The sequence below is a fragment of the Aspergillus fumigatus genome, chromosome 1 (genome assembly GCF_000002655.1).
Source record: "Aspergillus fumigatus Af293 chromosome 1, whole genome shotgun sequence".
Classification (NCBI taxonomy): Eukaryota; Fungi; Ascomycota; class Eurotiomycetes; order Eurotiales; family Aspergillaceae; genus Aspergillus; species Aspergillus fumigatus.
In genome coordinates this window covers 4,682,220-4,704,442 of record NC_007194.1, presented here as the reverse complement: position 1 = coordinate 4,704,442, position 22,223 = coordinate 4,682,220, and the positions used below count along the sequence as shown (strand labels likewise).

The window sequence follows — 22,223 nt, the reverse complement described above, 5'->3', positions numbered from 1 at the left end:
CACGGTGCCACCCTATTGAGCCTCGGACTAGACACACGCAATATCCAACACGACGTCCTCACGCAGAGACAGACACGTCCATACTATAACGCGCAGGCAATCGCCCGTTTTGCGAGCAAGTGCCCCGTCCTCCGAGAGCTGCACCTCACCGTCCACCGCGTGCAAGGTCTAGCTCCCGAGGTAAAAGTTTACAAAGCACTCGGTCGTTTCTCTTCCCTATTGCATCTCTGCGTAAAGCTCCATTACTTCCCCAGTGCAGGTGACCCTCATGACAATGTAGATCCTTCCACTATACCGGACTATCTCTCCAGGTACGACTTTGCCATGGTGCGGAAAGCCAGAGCATTGTACATCAACGCCGTCATGGATGATCACCTGGCGGAGAGCATATTCAATACCATACTGTCATCCCAATCCACCAGGCGTCTCGCCAGTCTCAGACTTTTTCCAGACTTTTTCCAGCCTCAGAACTGCAACCCCAGGCCCCTCCATTATTTGTACGAAATGCTTACCAGACTCACCTTTTTCATGGTTTCACAGTGACCAGATCCTCCAATCCTCGACCTGGCGTCCTCGACATCAAGCGAACTCGCACAGCGATTGCTTGTCCCGTGGCCGAACTGGCCCCCTTTTCCGTGCTTGGCCGCGACTATATTCTGGAATGGATTTGGCCCAATGATATTACAAGCTTCCCGTCGCAGGATGCATGAATCGACAGTTGCATGTGCGAATCATACTTGTCGTTGGTACCGCGAAAGGTCAGAGGTCTGATTTTCACCGTCTGCACGGGATGCACATCTTCTCTCTGCTCCTCAGTTATTGACATGGGAAGGTGGATGCACCGCGTTTTGGGGGATATCCTGCAGAGGGGACGATGACTTCTGTTATTCCATGTGATAAACTGAATAAAGAGACTGCAACTGGAGCTTAGTTTTGAATCTATGGGAGAATGGAACCACCAGGGTGTAGCTGAACTCGAAACCCAAATATTAGCTTCGTCTAGGTGGATCTACAGATTTAGATATCCTTTCGCATTAACGATGATCAATGGAGTTCATTCACGTTTCATTCATTTCTTCCACTCGTGGCTCTAAGGTTATGGACATACTCTAGTCGGTCATCTAGACTGGTGAAACATCTGAACATGACATTGAAATTCTATCTATTGTGTGTGCTTCTCCGTTATCTTGCTTTATTCAGCACAATACGATCATGATCATGGAGTCAGCACACTCGGCACAGTGCACTTCTGGACCCCCCATTTTTCTCTTCATAACCATACAAAACATAGCTCACAGCTCTCAGCGAGACTTTCCTTGCTGTATGGCAGCCATAATCCCCTCAATCTCACCACTAACGTCATCCACCATCCCACGCACCTCCTTCTCAGTTAAAAGTCCGCCTTCGACACGGACACCAAACCCGATGGTATCGGTACTATAATCAGGCCCAATATCAATATACAGATTCTCATCAGGCAGGTATGAGGTATCCAACGCCGAGATGGAGGTCGTCTCCCCGCTTGGGTCCGGCAACGGGGTAGCGGGAATAAAGTCCGTTGGCACACCGATCCGCAGAGGCTGGAAGAGATCGAGATCTGTGTGTGATTTCGAATCACCTCGAGTAGAGGGCTGGTGCATCCAGAGGAGATTAACCCAGGTGTTGAACAGTGGTCCTTTGCCTTTCGTACTGGCCCAGTTGGTCAGGATATCGCGGAGGCAGCTCTGCTCGTAGAGGACGCGTTCAGCAAGAGAGTTTTGAATTGCTTGCACTTCGTCCAACGCGTTGCTCTCAGCTTTTGCCCCGGGGCTGGGGAATGTAAATGGTGTAACGTTTAGACAGGGTCCGGAGAGATTCTCGATGTTACTGAACGAGGCAGAGCGACCTGTTTGGTACAAGCCGATAGTGGGGCTTTGGACACCGGTGGTTCTAGCGAGAGAGCGGGATACGGCTAGCAGGACGACGCTCTGCAGACTGAGGCATGCGGAACGACAGGCCCTTTCTAGCTGAGACAGGTTCTGAACCTTCTCCCATACGCCGACAAAGAATTGTTTGGGAAGTCCCTGGTTCGTTGGCTTGATGAGCGTGGGAAGGCTGGAGCCGACCTGCGAAGACCAGTAGGTTTGTTCGTCGACTTCTCGGAGGGAGCGCGTGGCGTATTCGACAAAAGATGGAAAGTCTGGGGTTGACTCGACTGGTTGTTCGCGGTAGAGGTGTGCGAGCTCAGAGACAAACATCGGCATGGTCCATGCATCGTATGCAGCGTGATTGATGAATATTTGAATTCCGTCCTTGTCGCTAGCCTTCAAAAGACGGAGGCGGACAGGAGGGACAAACAAAGATGATGGATTCAGCCCCTCTTCCCTAGCTTGGGCTTTTGCTGCTTCTTCAATGCATGCAGGAGACTCAATGACCTTGAAGATTTCCGCGTTCTGTGGCGCGTCTTTAAGCACGGCCTGTACAGCCATTGATGGTGAAGTCGCCACGAAGCAAGTTCTGAGAATGTGATGTCGTTGACGGAGCTGGTTCCACGCCTCCTCAAGCTTCCCACTATCGATACGTTCAATGCTGTAGTAAGACCACGCAGGTTCGAACAAGGTTCGGCCGGATTTTAGCCAGCTGACAAGATGGTACAGCTGCCCACTGAGACAGGGCAGGATAGTCTCGACTTCATCCTTGTTTAGTCCGAGCCGCTGAAGAACCGCCTTTTCAATGGCTTCATGATCTTTGATCAAGGGCTCCCGAGCTTGGATGGGTGCCTCGACGGGTGATATAATCCGTGCACTGATACCCCGCAGGGTATTTCCTTGCAAAACATCAGCCACACCCGCCTTTAATCCCCTGCTTCTACAAATGGAAGCGATTCGAATGGCAGACAATGAGTCTAAACCAATGTTGTAAATGCTAGTGCTTGGAGTGATGCTGTCGACTGAAACGCCAGAGACTTCAGCGAGGACGTCACGAATAATCGACTCGTGTGCAGGAGCATCGGACTCGCTGTGACCTCGTTCAGGTTCCTCAGCATTAGACAGTCGGAGTGGCAGGCCTCCCAGCCGCTCTGGTGCAGCAGTGGCGCATCTGCTGGGATGTTCAATGATATCTTGGAATGCTGTACAAAAATCCGCCATGAACTCATCAAGCGCCTGTTGGCAAATGTAGCGTCCGTCGCCGGAGCCGCTGACGATAATAGCCTCCCGACCGTGATCTATCTCCACATTGAGTTTATGTTCAGCCTGCGCGGCGTATCCTTCCGTTTCAAAGGGTGTCCATATCTGCTGCTCATGCGGCGTGTCAGTTGTAAGATCTGCACTTTTCTGGAATACAAAAAGTGTGTCGAACAGCGAGGCGGCGTTCATGCCATGTTCCTGCCTCAGAGCCCTCTGCACATCCTTTAAAGGCGCATGCTGAAAAGCCTGTGATTCGGAGGTAAGTTGTTGGACTCGTTGCGCCATCTCGCGGTTGCTCAAAAATTTTGGCTCAAACAAGACCCTCTGAGCTACAGTGTTGAACAGCGGGCCAATAGTCTGGTCGGCACCGGGAACTGGTAATGAGCGTCCAGCGAGAACTTGACCAAAGACAACATCGCGTTTCCCGCCCAGGCAAGCGAGGACCTTTGCATATGCCAAGAGGGCGACGCTTTGAACGGTTACCTCCATGGACTTGCAACTCTCAACGACCTTCTCCACGTCAAGGCCGATTTTGCGCTCTGAAAGAAGCATGCGCTCAGTAGCTTCGGATGAGGAGAGCGCCGGAATCTCCACAGGCTCATAGCCAGCCAGTTTCTTCGTCCAGAAATCACAAGAGTCGTTCTGACCTTCCACGATGTAGTGGGCAATCTCAGAAAATTGAGGCCGACCTACCGTAGTTTGGCCGTGGTAAGTAGCGGCCAACTCCTCAAAGAGAAGAGGCAGTGAGACACCATCATAAAGAGCATGATGCATGATGACAACGAAAAGTTTCTCGTTCTTGCGATGCACTAGCACAAACCTGACTGGTGGAGTCTCGAAATCGGCGACTTCCCGAAAAGAGTAAAGAGAGGTTAGCTCCGCGATGACATCCGCGTTCGAAGGCAGTGTGATCTCCTTCCACTGTAGAGGAGGATTTGTGTGGACCGCACCAACCCAGGTCACTCCATTCTCAGCGATGGGGTGGAACGAGGTGCGGAGAATATCGTTTTTTGCAACAACCTCTGAAATGGCCTTACTGAGACGATCAATATCAACACCTTCGGTAAGTCGAACAATGTGAGGATGTACATAAACCTGAGTGTCAGATCCCAGGGTCCGAGTTATCATGCCCGCTTGCAGGGGCGTGCTTTCAAATATTGCTGCCACGGAATCTCCATCATCAAGAAGAGGTACGTTGTCACGATGAGCAGCAAGCGAAACTCTGGGCTTTTTGTCTCCAACGCGTGCCGACTGCCGCCCCTCACTTGAACGCTCATCTACGTGTTCGGCTAAAGCACCAACACAAGGGAAGCGCATGATATCTGACGGCACGATTTCAAACTGCAGCTCGCGGAGTTTCCGTGCAAACTGGATGGCCGTCACCGAGTCAATACCGAGGCTAATGAATGACGTTCCCTTGGACACGTTCACCACGTCAAGTCCACAGAAAGTAGCAGTGAGGTCACGAATTTTCGTCTCGGTCGCAGACCAGGTTGTTGCGTCCCATTTGACCTCAGTTGCGCGTGAGCCGGGATTCCCAGAGTTAGCAAGGCTGAAGCTGTCCAATGCAATATCATCTTCAAACAGAAAAGCCGATAACAACGCGTCTAGTTTCTCAAGAAATTCTTGCCCGCGGTCGGCCGAACCGAACGATGGCGAAAAGCCACAGTGAACATACATTTCGTCCTTCTCACTATTCGCTTCGATTTCGACAGCAAGCGGGTACTCGGATGGCATGGTACTCTCTAGCTGTCCCCAGAGAGTGTTCTTGGGTGCTGGTGTGCTTCGGATGTAGGAGAACAGACAGTCGAAAAGAGGCTTTTCCGACTTCAACCAACGTTGGATATGACGCAGAGAGGTGTGCTGATACTCAAGAGACCGGGCAGTTGATTGGTGAACGGACCGGACAACATCAGAGACGGTTTTCAAGCCACTGGTATTCAATCGAGCCGGAATGGTTGTAATACAAGGCAGGAGCACGGATTCTGCATCAGGGACTGCCACAGCTCGACCAGAGAGTACAAGTCCATAAGTGACGTCGGACGAGTTGACTCTATCAGCCAGGAGAAGCGCGAACAGGGCTTGCATCAGAGATGGAACAGTGGTGTGCAAGTCGGCTGAATGCCGTTCAAGTTTAGCTAGGCCGGCGTGAAGCTTTCGGTTTATGAAGGTAGTCTCCTCTACAACACCGGTATCGACACGGAAGATTGTAGGCTGACAGTCACTCAGCGCGTTCACCCAGTGTTGTTGGGCCTTCTCCAGGTTCTGACCATATACGTGGTCGATGAAAGCGGCTGGCGAACCTCGCCGGGTCACAGGCTCTCCTACGTAACGCGCTGCAACGTCCTCCAGGAGCATCGAGAATGATTCGCCGTCATAGAGAGCGTGATGAATTGCGATGAACAAAACTAACGGACGCTTCGATGACAATGTTGCTAGATGAAATCGTACTGGAGGGACATCTGTCATATTTTTAATGATACCGCGAGAAATCTCTTGCTGCCTGGCTCTTTGCTCTTTGATGCAGTCCTCCAGGCTGTCGTATTCGTCTTCCGTCCATGAAATTGCACCACCAGGCGTGAGGACAACTTGAACAATCTCCTTCTCCAAAGGAGCAAAGCAAGTCCGGAGGATCTCACTATTGTCAGCAGTATCTTGCCATGCAAACCTCAATCGCCCAGAATCAAGACCGGGCCCGAATGAGAGAGCAATATGGTTGACGTAGAGCTGGTCTTCCTCACTGTTGATGGATCGTGCAACGAGGCCCTCCTGAAGAGGAAGACATGGTCGTACGGCTACCTGCCCAGAATTCGCAGGCCGGGTATAGCCCTTGTGGTACTCTGTCTCGAGCTCAGCGAGTCTCTTCGTCAAGTCTGAGCTGTGCGGATCCGCCACGGCCTCGGTTGACTTTCTGGGGAGCTGAGCAAGCTGCTCGACGACTGGGTTGCCCATCACAAGGGCAACAGTAGCGTCATATCCTATCCTCCGAAGCTTAACCGATAGGCTGATTGCGCTTAAGCTATCCAAGCCAATCTCAAAGATATTTGTTAATGGATTGATATTCTCGCGTTCAACCTTGATCACAGCGCAAATTTCGCTGACTACAGCTTCTTCGTCGGAAGACAAAGGCCGATCAGTAAAAGCAGCAGTATCGCTGGTTCCTGGATTGTTTCCTTGTAGAATGCTCGCGAGAGGCAAGCTTGAGAACATGCTGTGCAGCTCCTTGATATTTGCCTTTCCTGACATCGGGGCCAGTGGGATAAAGGTGATAGGCAGAATGATCTCGGGAACCATGTAGGCTGGCAGCTTCCGCTGGCAGGCGTCCCGAAGTTCCTTGCCCAACGTCGCCAGGTCAGAGTGAATTATGGTTGCATCTCCGCTGCGCTGACGGCTCTTGTCACCAGATCGGGCAATGAACGAGATGAGCTGCGGTCTCGCGAGACCAGGGTGTTTGGTAACCGTGGTGACCACGCCGATTTGAACAGGAGAAGAGGAACGGATAACCTCTGAGACCTCCCCAAGTTCCAAACGCTGCCCGCGGATCTTGGTTTGGTCGTCGCCTCGACCAACATATTCCACAGAATCATCGCTCATCAAGCGACCAATGTCACCGGTCCTGTACATCTTTTCGCCGTCAGGGCCTTGCACAAACCCGGTCGCATCCGGCCTGTTTAGATATCCGTTGCCCACGATGTCACCGGTGAAACACAATTCTCCCGTCTGGCCACGAAGGGCATAGTCCATGGTTCCAGGGATTAGAACATGGCACGTGCAGGCGCTCAAGGGAGGCCCAATATTCCTAATGGTGGTTTCTTTACCAACAAGGGCGAATGTGCAACCGATAGTGACTTCTGTTGGTCCGTACGCGTTTGCCAGGGCAACATGGGGCAATCCAGCCCAAGTGTCCAATACTCTCTTCGAGATCTTCTCTCCCCCAACACTCAGGTACTTGAGTTCCGGGCATAGTTCAGGCCGTAGATTGGTCTGGTCAACCAAAGATGGCACCATGCTGGCATGCGTAATGCCCCACTTCGTGATTGTCAACTGAAGATCATCCAAAAGCATTGTTCGCTCAGCAGTTACGGAGGCCATGCCATGACGCCAGGCGAAGAACATTTCCAGCAAATGGACATCGAACGCTCTACTGGCCTGTGCAAGATATCGACCTCGGCCACCAAGTTCCAAAGTGGATGGCGCCACTCGACAAACGAATTCCGAGAACGATTCGATGAATGCCGACAGATTCGCCCTGGACACCATGACACCCTTAGGCTTTCCTGTAGAGCCTGACGTGTAAAGCAGGTAGGCATTATCTTGTGGATCACTTGCGTAAGCCCGATTGTCGGTGGGCATGCCCGCCAGCGAATCTACAAAGGAGGGATGATCAATGCACAACACACGGCACGTCTCAGGGACATCTGAGAATGTGGCTGCAAATGCAGTCTCAGTGAAGACCAGCGGACAGTTTCCATCCTCAATGAGAAATGTTTTCCGATCATTTGGGAGGTTATTATCAATTGGGAGATACGTATTCCCTGATTTGAAGACACCGACAATGACGGGATAAGACGGAAGATTCCGCCCAGCGCAAACTGCAATCATTCTATTTTTGTATCCCACAGAAGCGATAAAGGCCGCCACGCAGTTCGCGGCAGCATTGAGCGTACCATAGCTCATACTTTGCTTCTCGATGCCGCTTGCGCTGATGCTGCTGGCCACTTCGACGGCGGTCCACTCCGGATGTTCCCTGGCGTTGAGTTCCAGCCAGTGCGTTGGACTGAGGGTAACTGAATTTCTAACCGCCTCAGACACATGCTGCGACGATTTTGATCTGAGTGAGGGGGGAAGGTGATTGATGAGTTCCCGTAGCTCCTTGTCTGGGTTTGCCAACATTGCGCTGACGAGACTGTCGACCTGACGGACAAAGATAGAGAGGTGTTCATGACTCATGAGAGATGCATCGGAAAATACTTCTAAGACCAGGGAACTATCAGCATTCTGCAGTACATTGAATGCCATAGGATGCTCCACGTGCAACCCAATTCGATCCTCAAGCTCATGCCACAGGCCGGGATTGGTCGTGCCGTCGGCCTCTGCGCCCGCCGGGTGGAAGGCGAATACTGCCGGATACAAGGGCTCACCACGAGGACGATTTAACATCCTGCGCACCTCGCGAGCGTGTATATGGCGGTACTTCCTCGACTGGGTAGAGATTCGCTGCTGTTCTGCAAGAACCTCCCGGGCGGTCCCTTTAGGATCAAATGGCACTGGCACAACGGATATCAAGGGACCAATGCCATTGTCGAGGTCAGCATGCAGTATACGATCAGAAACTGTCTCAGCAAACACGGCCGCTGGAACACCAAGGTAACTCAGAGACACGAATCCCCATGCCGCACGAATGAGCGAAGCAATGGAGGAGACACCCAACTCGGCCGAGATGGACTGAAGCTTTTCAAGAGGCTCCGTCATGCGCATTTGCTCGGAGATAAGATTGTGCTCCTGTACGGCGGTCTCTGGCTTCCTCTTCCCTGTCAGGTCCGGCCATGCGGGGGCATCAAGCTCAGAGTATTTCTGTAGCTCAGAGCTCCAGAATCTTCGGGTCTCAGCTGCCATTTCGTCTGTCGGAAGGATCTTGGAAAGTGCGCTCCTAAGTTGATATCTGGAGGGTGGCTTATCGATATATGCAGAGCGCAGATCCCTTTCGATCAGATCTAAGGAAGGTCCATCATGGATAGAATGGTGCATAGTCAGTACCATAAATCTCTCTACACCATTGTCCAACACAGTTACTGCCCAGGGAGGCTGCTTGAAATATGTCTTCTGGTGGGCCTTCATGACATCTTCGATTCGAGAGTGAAGCAATCGATCCCACTCATGATCCTCGCACATCACATACTCCCAATCGAGAGTGGGGTGATCATGGAGAACTTGCAAGATGGAGAAGTCCAGATCATCCTTGCGAGAGCTGTTATTCACCTCGGCAACAGGTATGAACCCAGTTCGCAAGGCCTCATTCTTCTGACAAAGTGCAAGCCAAGCCTGTTTCAATCGTTTCACATCAACAGATTTGTCAAGAGAAAACAAGTGATTACTCCAGTACAGGTTATAAGTACCCATTGTCTCACTCAGCAGGCTCTCCTGGATCGGCGTTGCTCTCACGGTGAAGAATTCGCCGTCAACTTTCGAGGCCACGATGTCGTGCCACTGATCATTGAAGAGGTTAATATCAAACTCGGCAGCCGGCAATGCATCAACCTCGGAAGAGGATGTGCATAATCGGGCCAAATCCTGCACTGTGACACAGTTGATGACTTCAATGAAAGACAGTCGATACCCGGCCTCTTTGAGTCTTGATGCGAGACGAATTGCGTGGATAGAGTCAATACCTAGACTTCTAAGCCTGCTCGCTTTAGCTACAATAGAAGGTGAAATGTTGATAAGGGAGGCTATCATATGCACAATCTTTTCCATTGCATCGGATGCCACTAGGTCGTCTGTCGGGTGGCCTGTAGCATTGTTTTCAGGATTCATCCGATTCTCCCAGTCCTCAATATCCACCGAAGCATATGCAGCTTGCAGCGCGCGACGATCTGTCTTAGCGGATTGCGTGCGAGGAATGCGCTTCATCACGAGGTATACAGACGGAACCATATAAGCTGGGAGAGCCGTATGTGCCTTCTCGCGTGTGGAGAGAGCAATCTGCAGAGCAGAATCGTTGAGTAGTAGAAGATCATCACCGGCATCGGCTCCAGTCGCATTCGAGGCAGAGAGGAAAGCAACAAGGACCTTGCTCGGCCGATCTGGGCGGTCAATATAGAGCGTCTCGATATTCTCGACCAGTGGGTGGCAACCACCCAGCGCGAAGCTGATTTCGCTCAATTCAATCCGAATTCCACCAATTTTTACTAAGTCATCAACACGGTTCATGAACTCTAACGACCCGTCTGCAAGCATCCGAACAAGATCTCCCGTATAGTATAGAATCTGTCCAGCTTCTTCGCTCCAAACGTACTTCGCTTTGGTGACATCCTCTTGATCCAAGTATCCCGGAGAAAGTTGGGGACCACCCAGCGCCAACTCCCCCACTGCGTTTTTCATCACAATTTGCTTATTTCTTGTGACGAAAACCGAGACGCTTTCCATGGGCCAGCCAACATTGGCGCTCTTAATGTTCAAGCAGTCGTTCCCAAATTCTCGGACAGTTGAGACGATTGTCACTTCTGCGGGGCCATATGTGTTGTACGCTCGCATATCAGTGCCCCAGTCGTCAGCAACATGCTGTGTTAGCTTCTCTCCAATCATGGTAATTACCTCCAGCGTTTCACAACTATTCCTCGGCACACCAGCAGCGAAGGCTGGTGTCAGATGCGCATGGGTTGCTCGTGTGGTATTCGCCAGCTTTGCGAACGAGCCAAGCATGATCTCTCTAGTTGCAGAGATGAGCACCCCTCCCAGGCTCCATGTATAGAAGAGGTCCTGAATAGACACATCGAATGTGTACTGAGAGAACTGCAAGCATCGCACAACACCGCCAGAAACGTCGGATGGTATGTCCTTCTTGAGCGACCTGAAACAGGACACAGCAGCCGAGTGCGTGATAGGCACACCCTTAGGAGCACCAGTGGTTCCACTTGTCCAAATCAGGTATGCAAGGCCCGCCGGACTCGACAGTTTCTTGGAGCTCCATCTGCCGACACTCGGCCAACTCACCAGGGGATCAGCATATTTTTTAACATCGACGACGTCGATACCGATGGGAATGGCATCCTTAGGTTGCTCTCCATCCTCACTGGAGACAAGGAGTACTCCAGCTCCAGTTCGTTTGATTAGATCGTGCCGACGCTGTGCGGGGGAAAATGTGTCAATGGGGCACCATGCGCCGCCAGCTTTGAGAATACCCAGAATTGCAATATACATCGCCGGACTCTTCTCGATACAAATGGGTACTACTTTGTTTGTCAACTTGTCGTACGTCTCGCAAAGATATGCTGCCAAATTATCAGCTCGTGCATTGAGCTCCCCGTACGTCCATGAAATGTTCTGTAGATTTCCGTCATCTTCGAGGTCATACTTGAATAGAAGCGCCATGTCGTCTGGATGTGAATTTGCATGATTCTCAAACTTGGTATGTATAAGATCTCCATCCGAAACTTCATCTGCCTCCTTGGGCATTGGGTTGTATGATGCCTTGAGATCAGGACGGGTATATAACAGAGCATTCTCGAAATCTCCGTCCGGATTCTGAAGAATAAATGCAATGATGTCGTCCAATTGATGAAGCATCACCTTAGCCCCGTCGCGGTCCATCTGAGAGAGAGCGAAGCTTGCGCGCAGGGTCAATGACGAGTCCCTGGCAGGCCAAACTTCGATCATCACAGCGTAATCGTTCGCCATTGGGGGATGATCAATTGACTTCCATATACTACTGGTGCTGGAGCCGGCGCTGAAGTCCTGGTAGGCAAGAACCGTGTCATAGGGAAGTTTACTATCAGCAGTGACTAACGAGCCAAGACGCGGTTGTAGATGGGATAGGGCTTTTGCGTTCAGACTCGCTAAATGATTGACGACAGATTTGTTTGTCCAGAATCCCCCGGCTTTGGGAATCTGGCCAAGCGCCAACCTGGTAGGAATCGTCGTGAAAGTCGGACCAATACAGATTTCGGAGTCGGGATCAAAACGTCCAGATATCACACTTCCCATGACCACGTCATGATCTTGCGTGCCAGTATACGCGAGTAAAAGAGAGGCCCAGGCTGCTTGGAGGACAGAAAGTGGTGTGGACCCGATTGTTCTGGATTGCTGCTTAAGAATGTCATGGGTCGTGCGAGGAGTGATTTCGACACAGCCGGTAGCGTTGACAGCTGGAGGTCTGTAGGCGGTAAGTGAAGGGAAAGCAATTGGCGAATATTTGTTGAGATATTCCTTCCAAAAGTTCGATGTTGCTGTTTGGTTCGCCTGAAAATGGTTTACAACAACATGCTCTAACGACGTTCTGGGTGCTGGCAGCTGTCCATCATAAACGGAAGAAACATTTTCCAAAAGAAGTTGCAGCGAACCCCCATCGAATATACCATGGAACATGCTCAATATGATGACCTTGTCACCTGAAGACTCGAGTAATGATAGTTTCCATGGGGAGTCAAGGGAAATTGTGTTTTCGGCTTCTCGAAGCGCCCTGGTCAGGGAATCTTCATGCATGGAATCCCCGAAAGTATGATTAATAGCCCACATCGGTGCAGACGCTGCATCTTCTTTGAGGATACATTGCGCAAAAGGAGCCATGTCATCATCAATCCAGCAGAACCTTGTTCGGAAGGAATCATAACTTGCAATCACGGACTCCCAGGCTTTCTTGAGCCGCTCAATGTCCACATGAGGCTCGAGCGAAATCACAGAATGATAGATGTAAGACCGAGTAGCAAACGAGCTATCGGTTGAGGTACGTAAGAAGCTCGTTAGCATACCAGACTGCGTTTCTGTGGTGGGCAGGACTGTCTGGATTCTCTCGGGGCTGATGCTAAGCCTTTTCGCACATCTTGATAGGTTCGTGTCGTTGAATGCTTGCAGGTGCTCTGCCAGGGACATACGTGAATCATCCGCAAGCTGTCCATTGGTAAGTCCTCTTAGATTCGTTTTACCATTCAGGATGAGTGTGAGTAGCCCGTTAACGGTATTTGACTGTAGTACATCACCGACAGATAAATTGTGGAGGGATTTATCTCTCAGCTTCTGTAAAAACTGCATCGAGCCCAGCGAGTCCAATCCCAGTGTGTAAAGGCTCGTGTTGGGTTTGATCACAGAGATATCCTGGCCAGTGGTCTGTGCGACGAGATCGAGGACTAGGGTACGTAGCTCCAGAGCTTTCTCATCCTCAAGGGGGTCCCATTCGGCCCGCGCCATGCCCCGCGCTTCTGGAACGTCGTTCGAGGGCATGTAGAACTTCATGCCGCTATCTTTGCCTTGTTGCAGCATGCTGCTGATAGAATTACGGTCGACCTTACCAGAGCTTGTTCGCGGGATTGAGTCAAAGAAGACATAGGAAGACGGACACATATATGCAGCAAGATGACGATGTGCACATTCATCAGCTAACCGTACAAATTCCGGTGCTGCGTCTTCACTAAGTGAGTCCGCCACAATGCATGCTACAATTTGCTCACTGCCTTGTACCGATGCATCACGCTTGGGGACTACCGCCACGACCTCTCTCACTCCAGTCAACGTGGCAAGGACAGACTCGATCTCCCCCAACTCAACTCGACGACCGCTGATCTTCACCTGGTCAGATGTGATTCTCCCAAGGAACTCGATGACTTGTGCTCCTTTCTCGTCCCAGACAATGCGAGCCAAGTCCCCTGTTCGGTAGAGGTATCCGTACTCAGGGCTATGGACAAAGGAGTTGGCGGTTTCTTCCGGGCGATTCAAGTAGCCTTGGCTGACCTGAGGTCCTCCAATTGCAAGTTCTCCAGCAAGACCAGCTGGAATAGGTTTGGGGGTATGGGATGCTGGATCCAGGACAAATATTGAGCATGTGGGCAGTGGCTCGCCAATGATTGACCCACGGGTATGATACTCGACCGGTGCGAAGAATGTGCAGTTAATGGCTGCTTCGGTGGGACCATATGCGTTGACTAACAACCTTAATGCTGGAACAGAGTCCCCATTCAGATCGTTACTGTGCGCCTTTTGAGTGAAGTTTTCGATGACTGTCCGATTGAGCTTTTCTCCCATTGTCCACAAATATTGAAGGGTAGTCAACTGTGCGGGCCGAAGGAGTGCTGCTAGGCTAGGGGTTGCCATCATCACGGTAGCTCTTGCCTCGTTGATTGTTCCTTCAAGGTCAGTAAGCGTCAGGCTCCGCGATGCCGAGCAGAGAGTTCCGCCGCTACTCAGCGTGACGAATATTTCCATCAGAGAAGGGTCGAACGTAGGCGACGCAAATTGAAACCACCGGAAATCGCCAGCCGAGGTCCCAGGAAGCGGGATGGCTGTAGCGTGGGACTCTATTGAACATGTAACTGCAAGGTGACTGACTTGTACGCCCTTGGGCTTGCCCGTGGACCCACTGGTGAAAAGAAGGTAGGCAATCTCATTATGGTCGATATCTGGCGGCTCAAACAATCGGTCTTCGGTTGCAATCTCAGTATCCTCCCGGGACAAGTGCTTCCATCTAGAGACTTCAGCCACGTTGACCCAAGTTGGCTTTGACGTTGCCTCACCGGCTGCACTTAGGAACCATGACACAGATGACGGTTCCTCGCCGTCGCCAAGTATTACAGAGGAGTCGATATCCTGAAAAATTTCACGGACTCGCTGAGGCGGAGCATCTGTGGGAATGGGGCAAAATGCATAACCGGCTTTTAGGATTCCGAGATAAGAAATATAAAGCTCGGGAGATGTGGACATATAGACAGGAATGATGCGGCTGCCAGCATTGCGCGTATTGTCTGACAGGAGGCTCCTGATATGGATTGCCAAGTAGGTAGCTGCAGCATTGAGAGCAGCATAGGTCAGGGTGCTATGCTCCGCCACAGTGCTGGCCGACGGCAAAGAATGAACGAAGTCTAGTGCAATAGAAGTTGGACTTTTCTGGGCCCAGCCCTCAAAAGCAGAATGAAGAAGGAATGATTTGGAATGGCGCGGCATTGTCGCAGAATCATGATCTCGTGAAGGGGGTATCATCAGAGGGGGAAAATTAAGGATAGATAGGTCTGGAGTTGGATCATCCGGCCAAGCTCCTGTGGATTGTAGACATCCAGTGGTTTGCGTTATGTGGAAGGTAATCGTCTTCAGCAGCTGACTCACTGCAGCTTCTGGGATCAGCCGCCTTGGATAAGTGAAACTGATGCAGAGTCCGTCGGTGGAACCCCGAACGTACAACGAGAGACACTGTCATATACATTAGCTGTCTTCTGTCGACGCCTTTGATGCATACTGACATCGTTCTCTGCCAAAGTGCTCAGACCGGCCTTTCTGTTTTCGGGACCACCAGTCAAGCCTAAATCCAGAGCGAACTGGACCTCGCTTCTGTTGTAGTATGAAAAGTCGAGCTCGCGCACTGCACATTGCCATGCTGACGGCACCTCCCTCCCTTGGTCGGTCAAGGTCACAGAAGCGCAAATCAGAGCCTGCGAGGGTCTTGTCGAAGCCTGGCACAAGACGGCAAAAGCAACATCTTCGACACCGGTGAGAGCGGATACAAACCGAGCATAGCCTTCGATCAATCCTGTTGCGAGTTCTCCGCTAACATCGCCTTGCCCGATCCTTCTCCAGGGACTTTGTCCAATTAGATCGTCTGGTGATCCTTCGGCAACAAACTGGTCGATAGTGTTTAGAGCAGGTATCTTCGTCATCGGAACAATCCCAGATAGACTTGAGCCAAGTGCAACATCACTGCGCGCGCTGTTGATGTGGTTTGTGGTTTCCGTTGGACCTGTGAGCCCCTCATCGGCGGGGTTTGCTGTTCCTGCCATTGCTTCAGTCGACTGTGGGCGGAAATATCACACACCTGGCATAAATAAAATCAGTCGCACACTGGAATGTAGTGTGACTTTCTGCAGCACAGCGGCCCGCGCAGGTTTTTGAAGACATGGAAAAAGCAACCATTTCATGAAGATCAACACTGCAGAGATACTTTTTTTGCCCCTCCTGAGCAGGAACTGTGCTAGAACTGCCCCTCGCTGGTAATCTTCGAGTGGACCACCGAGGGGTCACAGTAATCTTATTGGGTGCTCTTGGGAGCATGTGGGGGTGTCCAGCAGCTAAGAAAGTCCCCGATGGTGACTAACAGGAATGACGACGAGACTGTGCCCCAAAAGGGCAGCCAGAAATGGATGCTGTTAGCCAGGTTGGGCAGAGATCAGCTGATGAGAAACGTGATGACCAAGGAACGACACGCGCCAAGACGCGTCAGGAACAAAAAGCACCTCGTTTTTCAGGCCAGCCTCCGATTGCGCCCGTTTCGGGATCATTTATCTGATTAGATCATCTGATTAGATTGATACAGCATTACTCACCGTTCAGTTTGCAAAACACACCTCTTATTTTTTTGCGTGTAATTGGACCTGAGTGTATTATGATAATACCTGATGGATTCCTCAGATTCCCAGCAGTATTTATTTTGCCAGCTTATTATGTTCCTTGAACATAGAATCAAACAAATCTTGTGGTCGTCCCCAGTTGCAGGGCCATATATATTCATTCAGATAAACTCGCAGCTACCCTCGTTAAAGATAGCTGTTAAATAACTGGACATTACCGCTACACAACCCCTGCAATACAAGAAATTGTATTCTATCACGCCTGAGAGCAAAAGCCTGTCTTGTTTCATGGGTTGCCTATGGTGGAGTGGGACATCCCACAATGAGTCAGCAAGCGAAAAAATGGTACACCTTATATTCGTGAGAAAATTCAACGGAAGGACGAGTGACGTGACAACGTGTTTCTAGCCTTAGAGATAGATCTAGCCATTTCAAAATTTTCACGACCGGTGGACCACAAGTTCTCTGAAGCGTAGGTTTGACCCAGGTATAGGGTTTCATCGCTAACTGCAAGGCTGCCTCAAGTTCCTTGAATAGAACAAATCCTGTTTATGCGATACTACAGCTCCGTTACATCTTTAAATACGCATGAACGACGTGACAGAATTACCTTAACAGGTACCATTGTTGTCTTCGAGCGATATACGTGTAAAATTGGAGAAGGATTTCGACATATCTACTCGGCAACTCGTGGACTTACCGGCTCCGGAACATTCTTATCAGATCAAATGTAATCCCACATGGATTGCCTTTGTCTATCTGATTCGACACTCTCGCCATGCCAAGTCTTTACGCGAAAAATCTGATAAGCGAGGCATAAGGCTAGGGAGAGCAATCCCGCGCAGATTGGCTAACGGCTTTCCAGTGGAGCCTTGTTAAGACAGCCACATGGGCCCGGTTTCTCCTCAGCTCATCGTTCTGGACAAATGTGTCAGTAAGCATACTAGGATCTGGGTCAATCTACAATGCTCATGGATACGCCTTCTTCATCAAGTACCGAGACCCGAGACAGAGACAGCGAAAGCCGAGTCGAGGTGTATTATCCGAGGCCACGTCCTCATTGGTAGGCAACACTAGTAATATAAGACGAATATCCTCTGGTCCATTCTGGATCTGAGAATCAACCTTTGCACACTGCGATCGACGTACAAACCAAAATAATGGCAACTATACGACGGTTACAGCAAACTCTTTCACACCTTCGGCCGCCAAAGGCTCCCCAACTGCTGTCGATCGTCGAAGGCCCAACCCAACCAGAACTACTAGATATTACTCTCGGTGAACTTCTTACCCTTCAGAGCCTGCAATACGGCGACTATGAGTGTCTCGTTTTCCCCTGGACTGGCGCGCGCTGGACCTACACCGATCTGAAGGATGAAGCGGACCGGGTGGCTCGTGGCTTGCTGGCCATGGGGATTCAAAAGGGCGATCGGATAGGGATTATGGCGGGTAATTGCGAGCAGTATATCTCGGTTTTCTTTGCCGCTGCGCGTGTCGGGGCGATCCTGGTGGTGCTCAACAATACCTATACTCCGTCCGAGCTGTATTATGCTCTCGGGCACACAGGTATGTACTACCTGCAGCATTCCTGATGATCCTTACCGAATTAACTTGGCATGATCTGCAGATTGTCGACTCCTGTTCCTGACTCCACGCATCGGCCGCCATTCGCTCGAGGAGGTACTAGCCAAGTTAGGGCCTCGTCCAAAAGAGCAGGGGACCTCGTCAGCGTTGGAGGAGATTATCATTTTACGAGGACAATACAGCGGTTTCAGCACATATGAACATGTTATCCAGCGCGGTTTACCGCTCCCCAGCCATGCACTGCAGGACCGAGAAGCGGAGCTCCATTCTACGGATGTCTGCAACCTGCAATTCACCAGCGGCTCGACAGGGAATCCCAAAGCCGCCATGTTAACACATCAGTACGCTCCTCGAGCTACTGCCATGAAAGCAGCTAATTCGTCATAGCAACCTAGTTAATAATTCCCGCTTCATCGGCGACCGGATGAACCTCACCTCGTTCGACATACTATGTTGCCCGCCGCCCCTCTTTCACTGTTTTGGCCTCGTGCTGGGCATGCTCGCCGTCGTCACCCACGGGTCAAAGATCATCTTCCCCAGTGAGACGTTCGATCCCACCGCCGTGCTGCACGCCATCTCGGACGAGAAATGTACCGCCCTGCACGGCGTACCCACCATGTTCGAGGCCATTCTGAGTCTTCCAAAGCCACCCAACTTTGACTGCTCGAACCTGCGGACGGGGATCATCGCCGGTGCGCCTGTTCCCCGGCCGCTCATGAAGCGGTTGCTTGAGGAATTGAACATGACCGAGTATACCAGCAGCTACGGTATGCATCCCTCGGTCCCGTGTGTGTATGCGCGGTAGCTGACGAACTACAGGCCTCACCGAAGCCTCACCCACCTGCTTCAACGCCCTAACCACCGACAGTATTGAGCGACGCCTTACAACCGTCGGCAAGGTCATGCCCCACGCTAAAGCCAAGATCATCGACACACAGGGCCACATCGTCCCCATCGGCCAGCGCGGCGAGCTCTGCATTGCCGGATACCAACTGACAAAGGGGTACTGGAACAACCCGGAGAAGACAGCTGAGGCGCTAATCACCGACTCGGATGGCGTAACCTGGCTCAAAACGGGCGATGAAGCCATCTTCGATGAGGAGGGTTACTGTAGCATCACCGGGAGATTCAAAGACATCATTATCAGAGGTATCCACTTTTCTCTCCCCGGCCGCACAAAAATCAAATCTAACCCACACAGGCGGAGAAAATATCTACCCTCTCGAAATCGAAGAGCGACTGGCTGCACACCCAGCCATCGAGGTAGCCTCCGTAATCGGCATCCCAGACCAGAAGTACGGTGAGGTCGTGGGGGCCTTCCTTGCACTGGCTGCTGACGTGAGCGCGAGACCATCGGATGAGGAGCTCCGCGCTTGGACGCGGGAAACGCTGGGTCGGCACAAGGCGCCGCAGTATTTCTTTGTGTTTGGCGAGGAGGGCGTCGACCGCACTATTCCTGTGACCGGCAGCGGCAAGGTTCGGAAAGTGGATTTACGCAAGATTGCAGCGAGTGTTTTGGAAAGACGGTTGGCAAAAACGGCAGCAATAAAGGAAAAATAGACTGGTCTTGCCTGATGACTGAATGTATATACTCTAGATCCTTTACCTATTTCTCCTTTTTGTTTTTACAAGTCTGAGCGAATCTTAGAGAATTTTTCTCTGGGTAAACGCAGGTGAGCAGTGAAAATGAGAATGAAAGGGGGATATGCCCCACCGCACAATCAGATTAGATGGCTATCTAATCTGATGAACAATAAACAGAATTATTCAGAGCGAACCCTGGCCAAACACCGGAAATTACGGAATAGACACTTTCAAGTTCTATTTCGATAATAATACAAATAATTCTTGTCTCCTTGGAATACTCCGGGTAGAGTCTTACTGTTGAAATCGGAAGAATACAATGCACAGCGAGATCCGATATTCGGCTTTGTGGGTCATCTAGGGAGACCATGGCAGATGCACACAAAGGCCGGGAAATTCGCCAAGAATCATTTCGGAAATTAGGCCATGGAGGTAGCACACACAGGAGTCTTGTTGGTTTGGCCTTACCTCGGATGAGAAGAATCTGAAAGCCTGAACTCATCAGTTGTAAAAATTCCTGTCACGGCTGACCTCCACTCCAGTGTCTGTAATTTTCAAATGCACCTTGACCATCTCTGATTGATAACAGAAACCCGATATCCCCACTTAGTCTACCACCGTGCGACTTCGGACTCGAAGTCTCGGGTTCACAGGATTCTTAATGACGAGTTCAGGACAAATCAAGAACGACCTCCTCCAAGTGGGGTGGCAGATAAATGCCGCATCTCAACAGTGCAGAGATTATCCGCATGCACAGGACTGTCTCATTTCCTGATCCAGCGTGGCGTAGCAGGGCTTCGATCAGATAACTTTACTCGAGCATTCGGATCAGATAACAATCTTGGAGCATACCCTTCCACCGTACGGAGTACTTTCACGCACTCTCCTAATAAGGCTATGATTGCGTAACAGTATCACTGGCCGGCCTTGGCTGCGCCCGCAATAAACGACTGGCCAAGAACGATCCGCTCATCTGATAAGGAATGGCCGGAAAGTGGTGGGGTGTTGGGTTGCAGCCCTGGGGGTTGTACTGCACCCGGGTCGCCTGGCCAGGATGGGGTGAGCAGGATACTGTACGGAGTAAAAACAAGATGAAACGGCAGGGATGAAGTAAGAATAGGTGAACTCGAGGACGTAATCACCAAGACCCAAGGATTTGTCACTGAGACACCAAGAGACTTACTTCCTGGGAATACGAACCTTTCGGCTCACCGTCTGACCCTTATATGTATTGCAGTTGCTTTACCAGACCGAATCCACAGCCTTTGTCCATCTACCACACGCACCTCCATACCCCTCAATCTGCTCGCAACGCTCACAAAAGAACATGCCATCAAACGAACACCTCGTCTCCCTCGCGCGTCGCTTCCGCGTCCTCATAGCAGGCGCCTCCTACAGCGGCCTCAGCGCAGCCCTCACCCTCCTCGATCTTTCCCGCGGCCAACCCTCCCGCTTCAACTACGACACGGAGATCAAACCACCACAGCACCACATCCCAGTAGACATTACGCTTGTAGACGAGAAAGACGGATTCTGTACGCCTCTGCCCTCTACTTACAACCTAAGTGCGCTAACGAGATAGACCATCTAATCGGATCGCCACGAGCACTGGTCGATGAGCAATTCGCCTCTGACACGTGGACGCGTTTCGCCGATATCAAGGCTCTCCAGTGCCCGCATGTGCGTTTTATTCGGGGAAGTGTTAGCGCTGTCGACTGCAAGAGCAAAACGGCTACGATACTGGACTCGGTGAGCCAGACGATCAGGGAGGAAGGGTACGACTTTTTCATCGCGGGGACGGGGCTCCGGAGGGTATTCCCCACCGTCCCGCAGAGTCGGACGCGGGAAAAGTTCCTGGCGGAGGTGAGAGAGTTTACTGCCGATGTGGTGAATGCTCGCCAGGGGGTAGTGGTTGTTGGTGGAGGTATGTTCGCACCTAATTTGACTAGATGAGGCTAATTAATGCCGAACAGGCGCCGTGGGAACGGAAATGGCGACGGAAATCAAGTTGCTCTATCCCCAGCTGCATGTCACGCTGATACATTCTCGGGAGCGCCTTCTGTCCGCTGAGCCTTTGCCGGACGACTTCAAGGGCCGTGTTGGGGAGGTCATCCGGAAGACGGGCGTCGAGCTCATCCTGGGGCAGCGCGTTGTTGATACTACCGCGATGGAGGAGAAGACGGGACGAGTGTGGACGCTGACGCTGGCGGATGGTCGTGCCATTAAAGCCGGTCATGTCCTCAGTGCCGTGTCGCGCTGCACACCTACTTCGTCATATCTGCCCCCTCAGGCCTTGGATGAGGAGGGTCATGTTAGGATTCAGCCCTCGTACGTCTGGTAAACACTCCCTTCAGTCGACGAGTGCTAATGACGCAGGTTGCAATTCCCATCGACTGTCGCCAATGCCAACTACCACTTTGCCGTCGGCGACCTGGCTGCGTGGTCCGGTATCAAGCGCTGCGGTGCGGCGATGCACATGGGCCACTACGCGGGATACAATATCCACCAGTTGATGTTGGCCGAGTGCATCGCTTCTAAGCCTGTCTTCCAGGAATTGCAGGAGATTCCCCCAATGATCGGGCTGTGTCTGGGTAAGACGGCTGTCTCGTATCACCCGGTGGACGGAGTCAAGGACGGTGAGGATATTCTGGCGTCCATGTTCGGGGATGATATGGCGTACAAAGGTATGTTTCCCTCGTGCTTGTCAAGGGTTGTGCTAATGTAGAGACAGTGTGCTGGAATTATATGCGGCTGTCGGAGCCATGGACGCCTAGCTCGTAGTAACAAGCAGGTCTTTGTAGAGAATCAACTTGTTCAAAGATAGTGGCAAATCACATTAATCATA

At 51.3% G+C, this 22,223-nt stretch overlaps 3 protein-coding genes across 3 annotated transcripts; 2 read left to right on the top strand and 1 right to left on the bottom strand.

The window, feature by feature from the left end:
- Positions 1–1,059: 1,059 nt before the first annotated feature.
- sidC (nonribosomal siderophore peptide synthase SidC) lies at positions 1,060–16,620 on the bottom strand. The gene is made up of 3 exons (XM_747995.2): positions 16,208–16,620; positions 15,110–16,145; positions 1,060–15,059 (listed from the first exon to the last, which is right to left on the bottom strand). The coding sequence occupies exons 2-3, from the start codon at positions 15,641–15,643 to the stop codon at positions 1,302–1,304; spliced, it is 14,292 nt and encodes a 4,763-aa protein (XP_753088.1). The 5' UTR covers positions 15,644–16,145; positions 16,208–16,620; the 3' UTR covers positions 1,060–1,301.
- A 613-nt stretch (positions 16,621–17,233) lies between these two features.
- sidI (putative long-chain-fatty-acid-CoA ligase) lies at positions 17,234–19,354 on the top strand (the record flags this gene model as incomplete). The annotated part of the gene is made up of 5 exons (XM_747994.2): positions 17,234–17,776; positions 17,838–18,135; positions 18,182–18,561; positions 18,614–18,943; positions 18,996–19,354. Exons 1-5 carry the CDS (start codon positions 17,371–17,373, stop codon positions 19,352–19,354), a joined length of 1,773 nt encoding a protein of 590 aa, XP_753087.1. The 5' UTR covers positions 17,234–17,370.
- A 1,126-nt stretch (positions 19,355–20,480) lies between these two features.
- Positions 20,481–22,159, top strand: AFUA_1G17180 (putative pyridine nucleotide-disulfide oxidoreductase AMID-like; the record flags this gene model as incomplete). Its single annotated transcript, XM_747993.3, has 5 exons — positions 20,481–20,913; positions 20,961–21,302; positions 21,352–21,706; positions 21,755–22,062; positions 22,110–22,159. The coding sequence occupies exons 1-5, from the start codon at positions 20,706–20,708 to the stop codon at positions 22,157–22,159; spliced, it is 1,263 nt and encodes a 420-aa protein (XP_753086.2). The 5' UTR covers positions 20,481–20,705.
- Between the last annotated feature and the right edge of the window lie 64 nt (positions 22,160–22,223).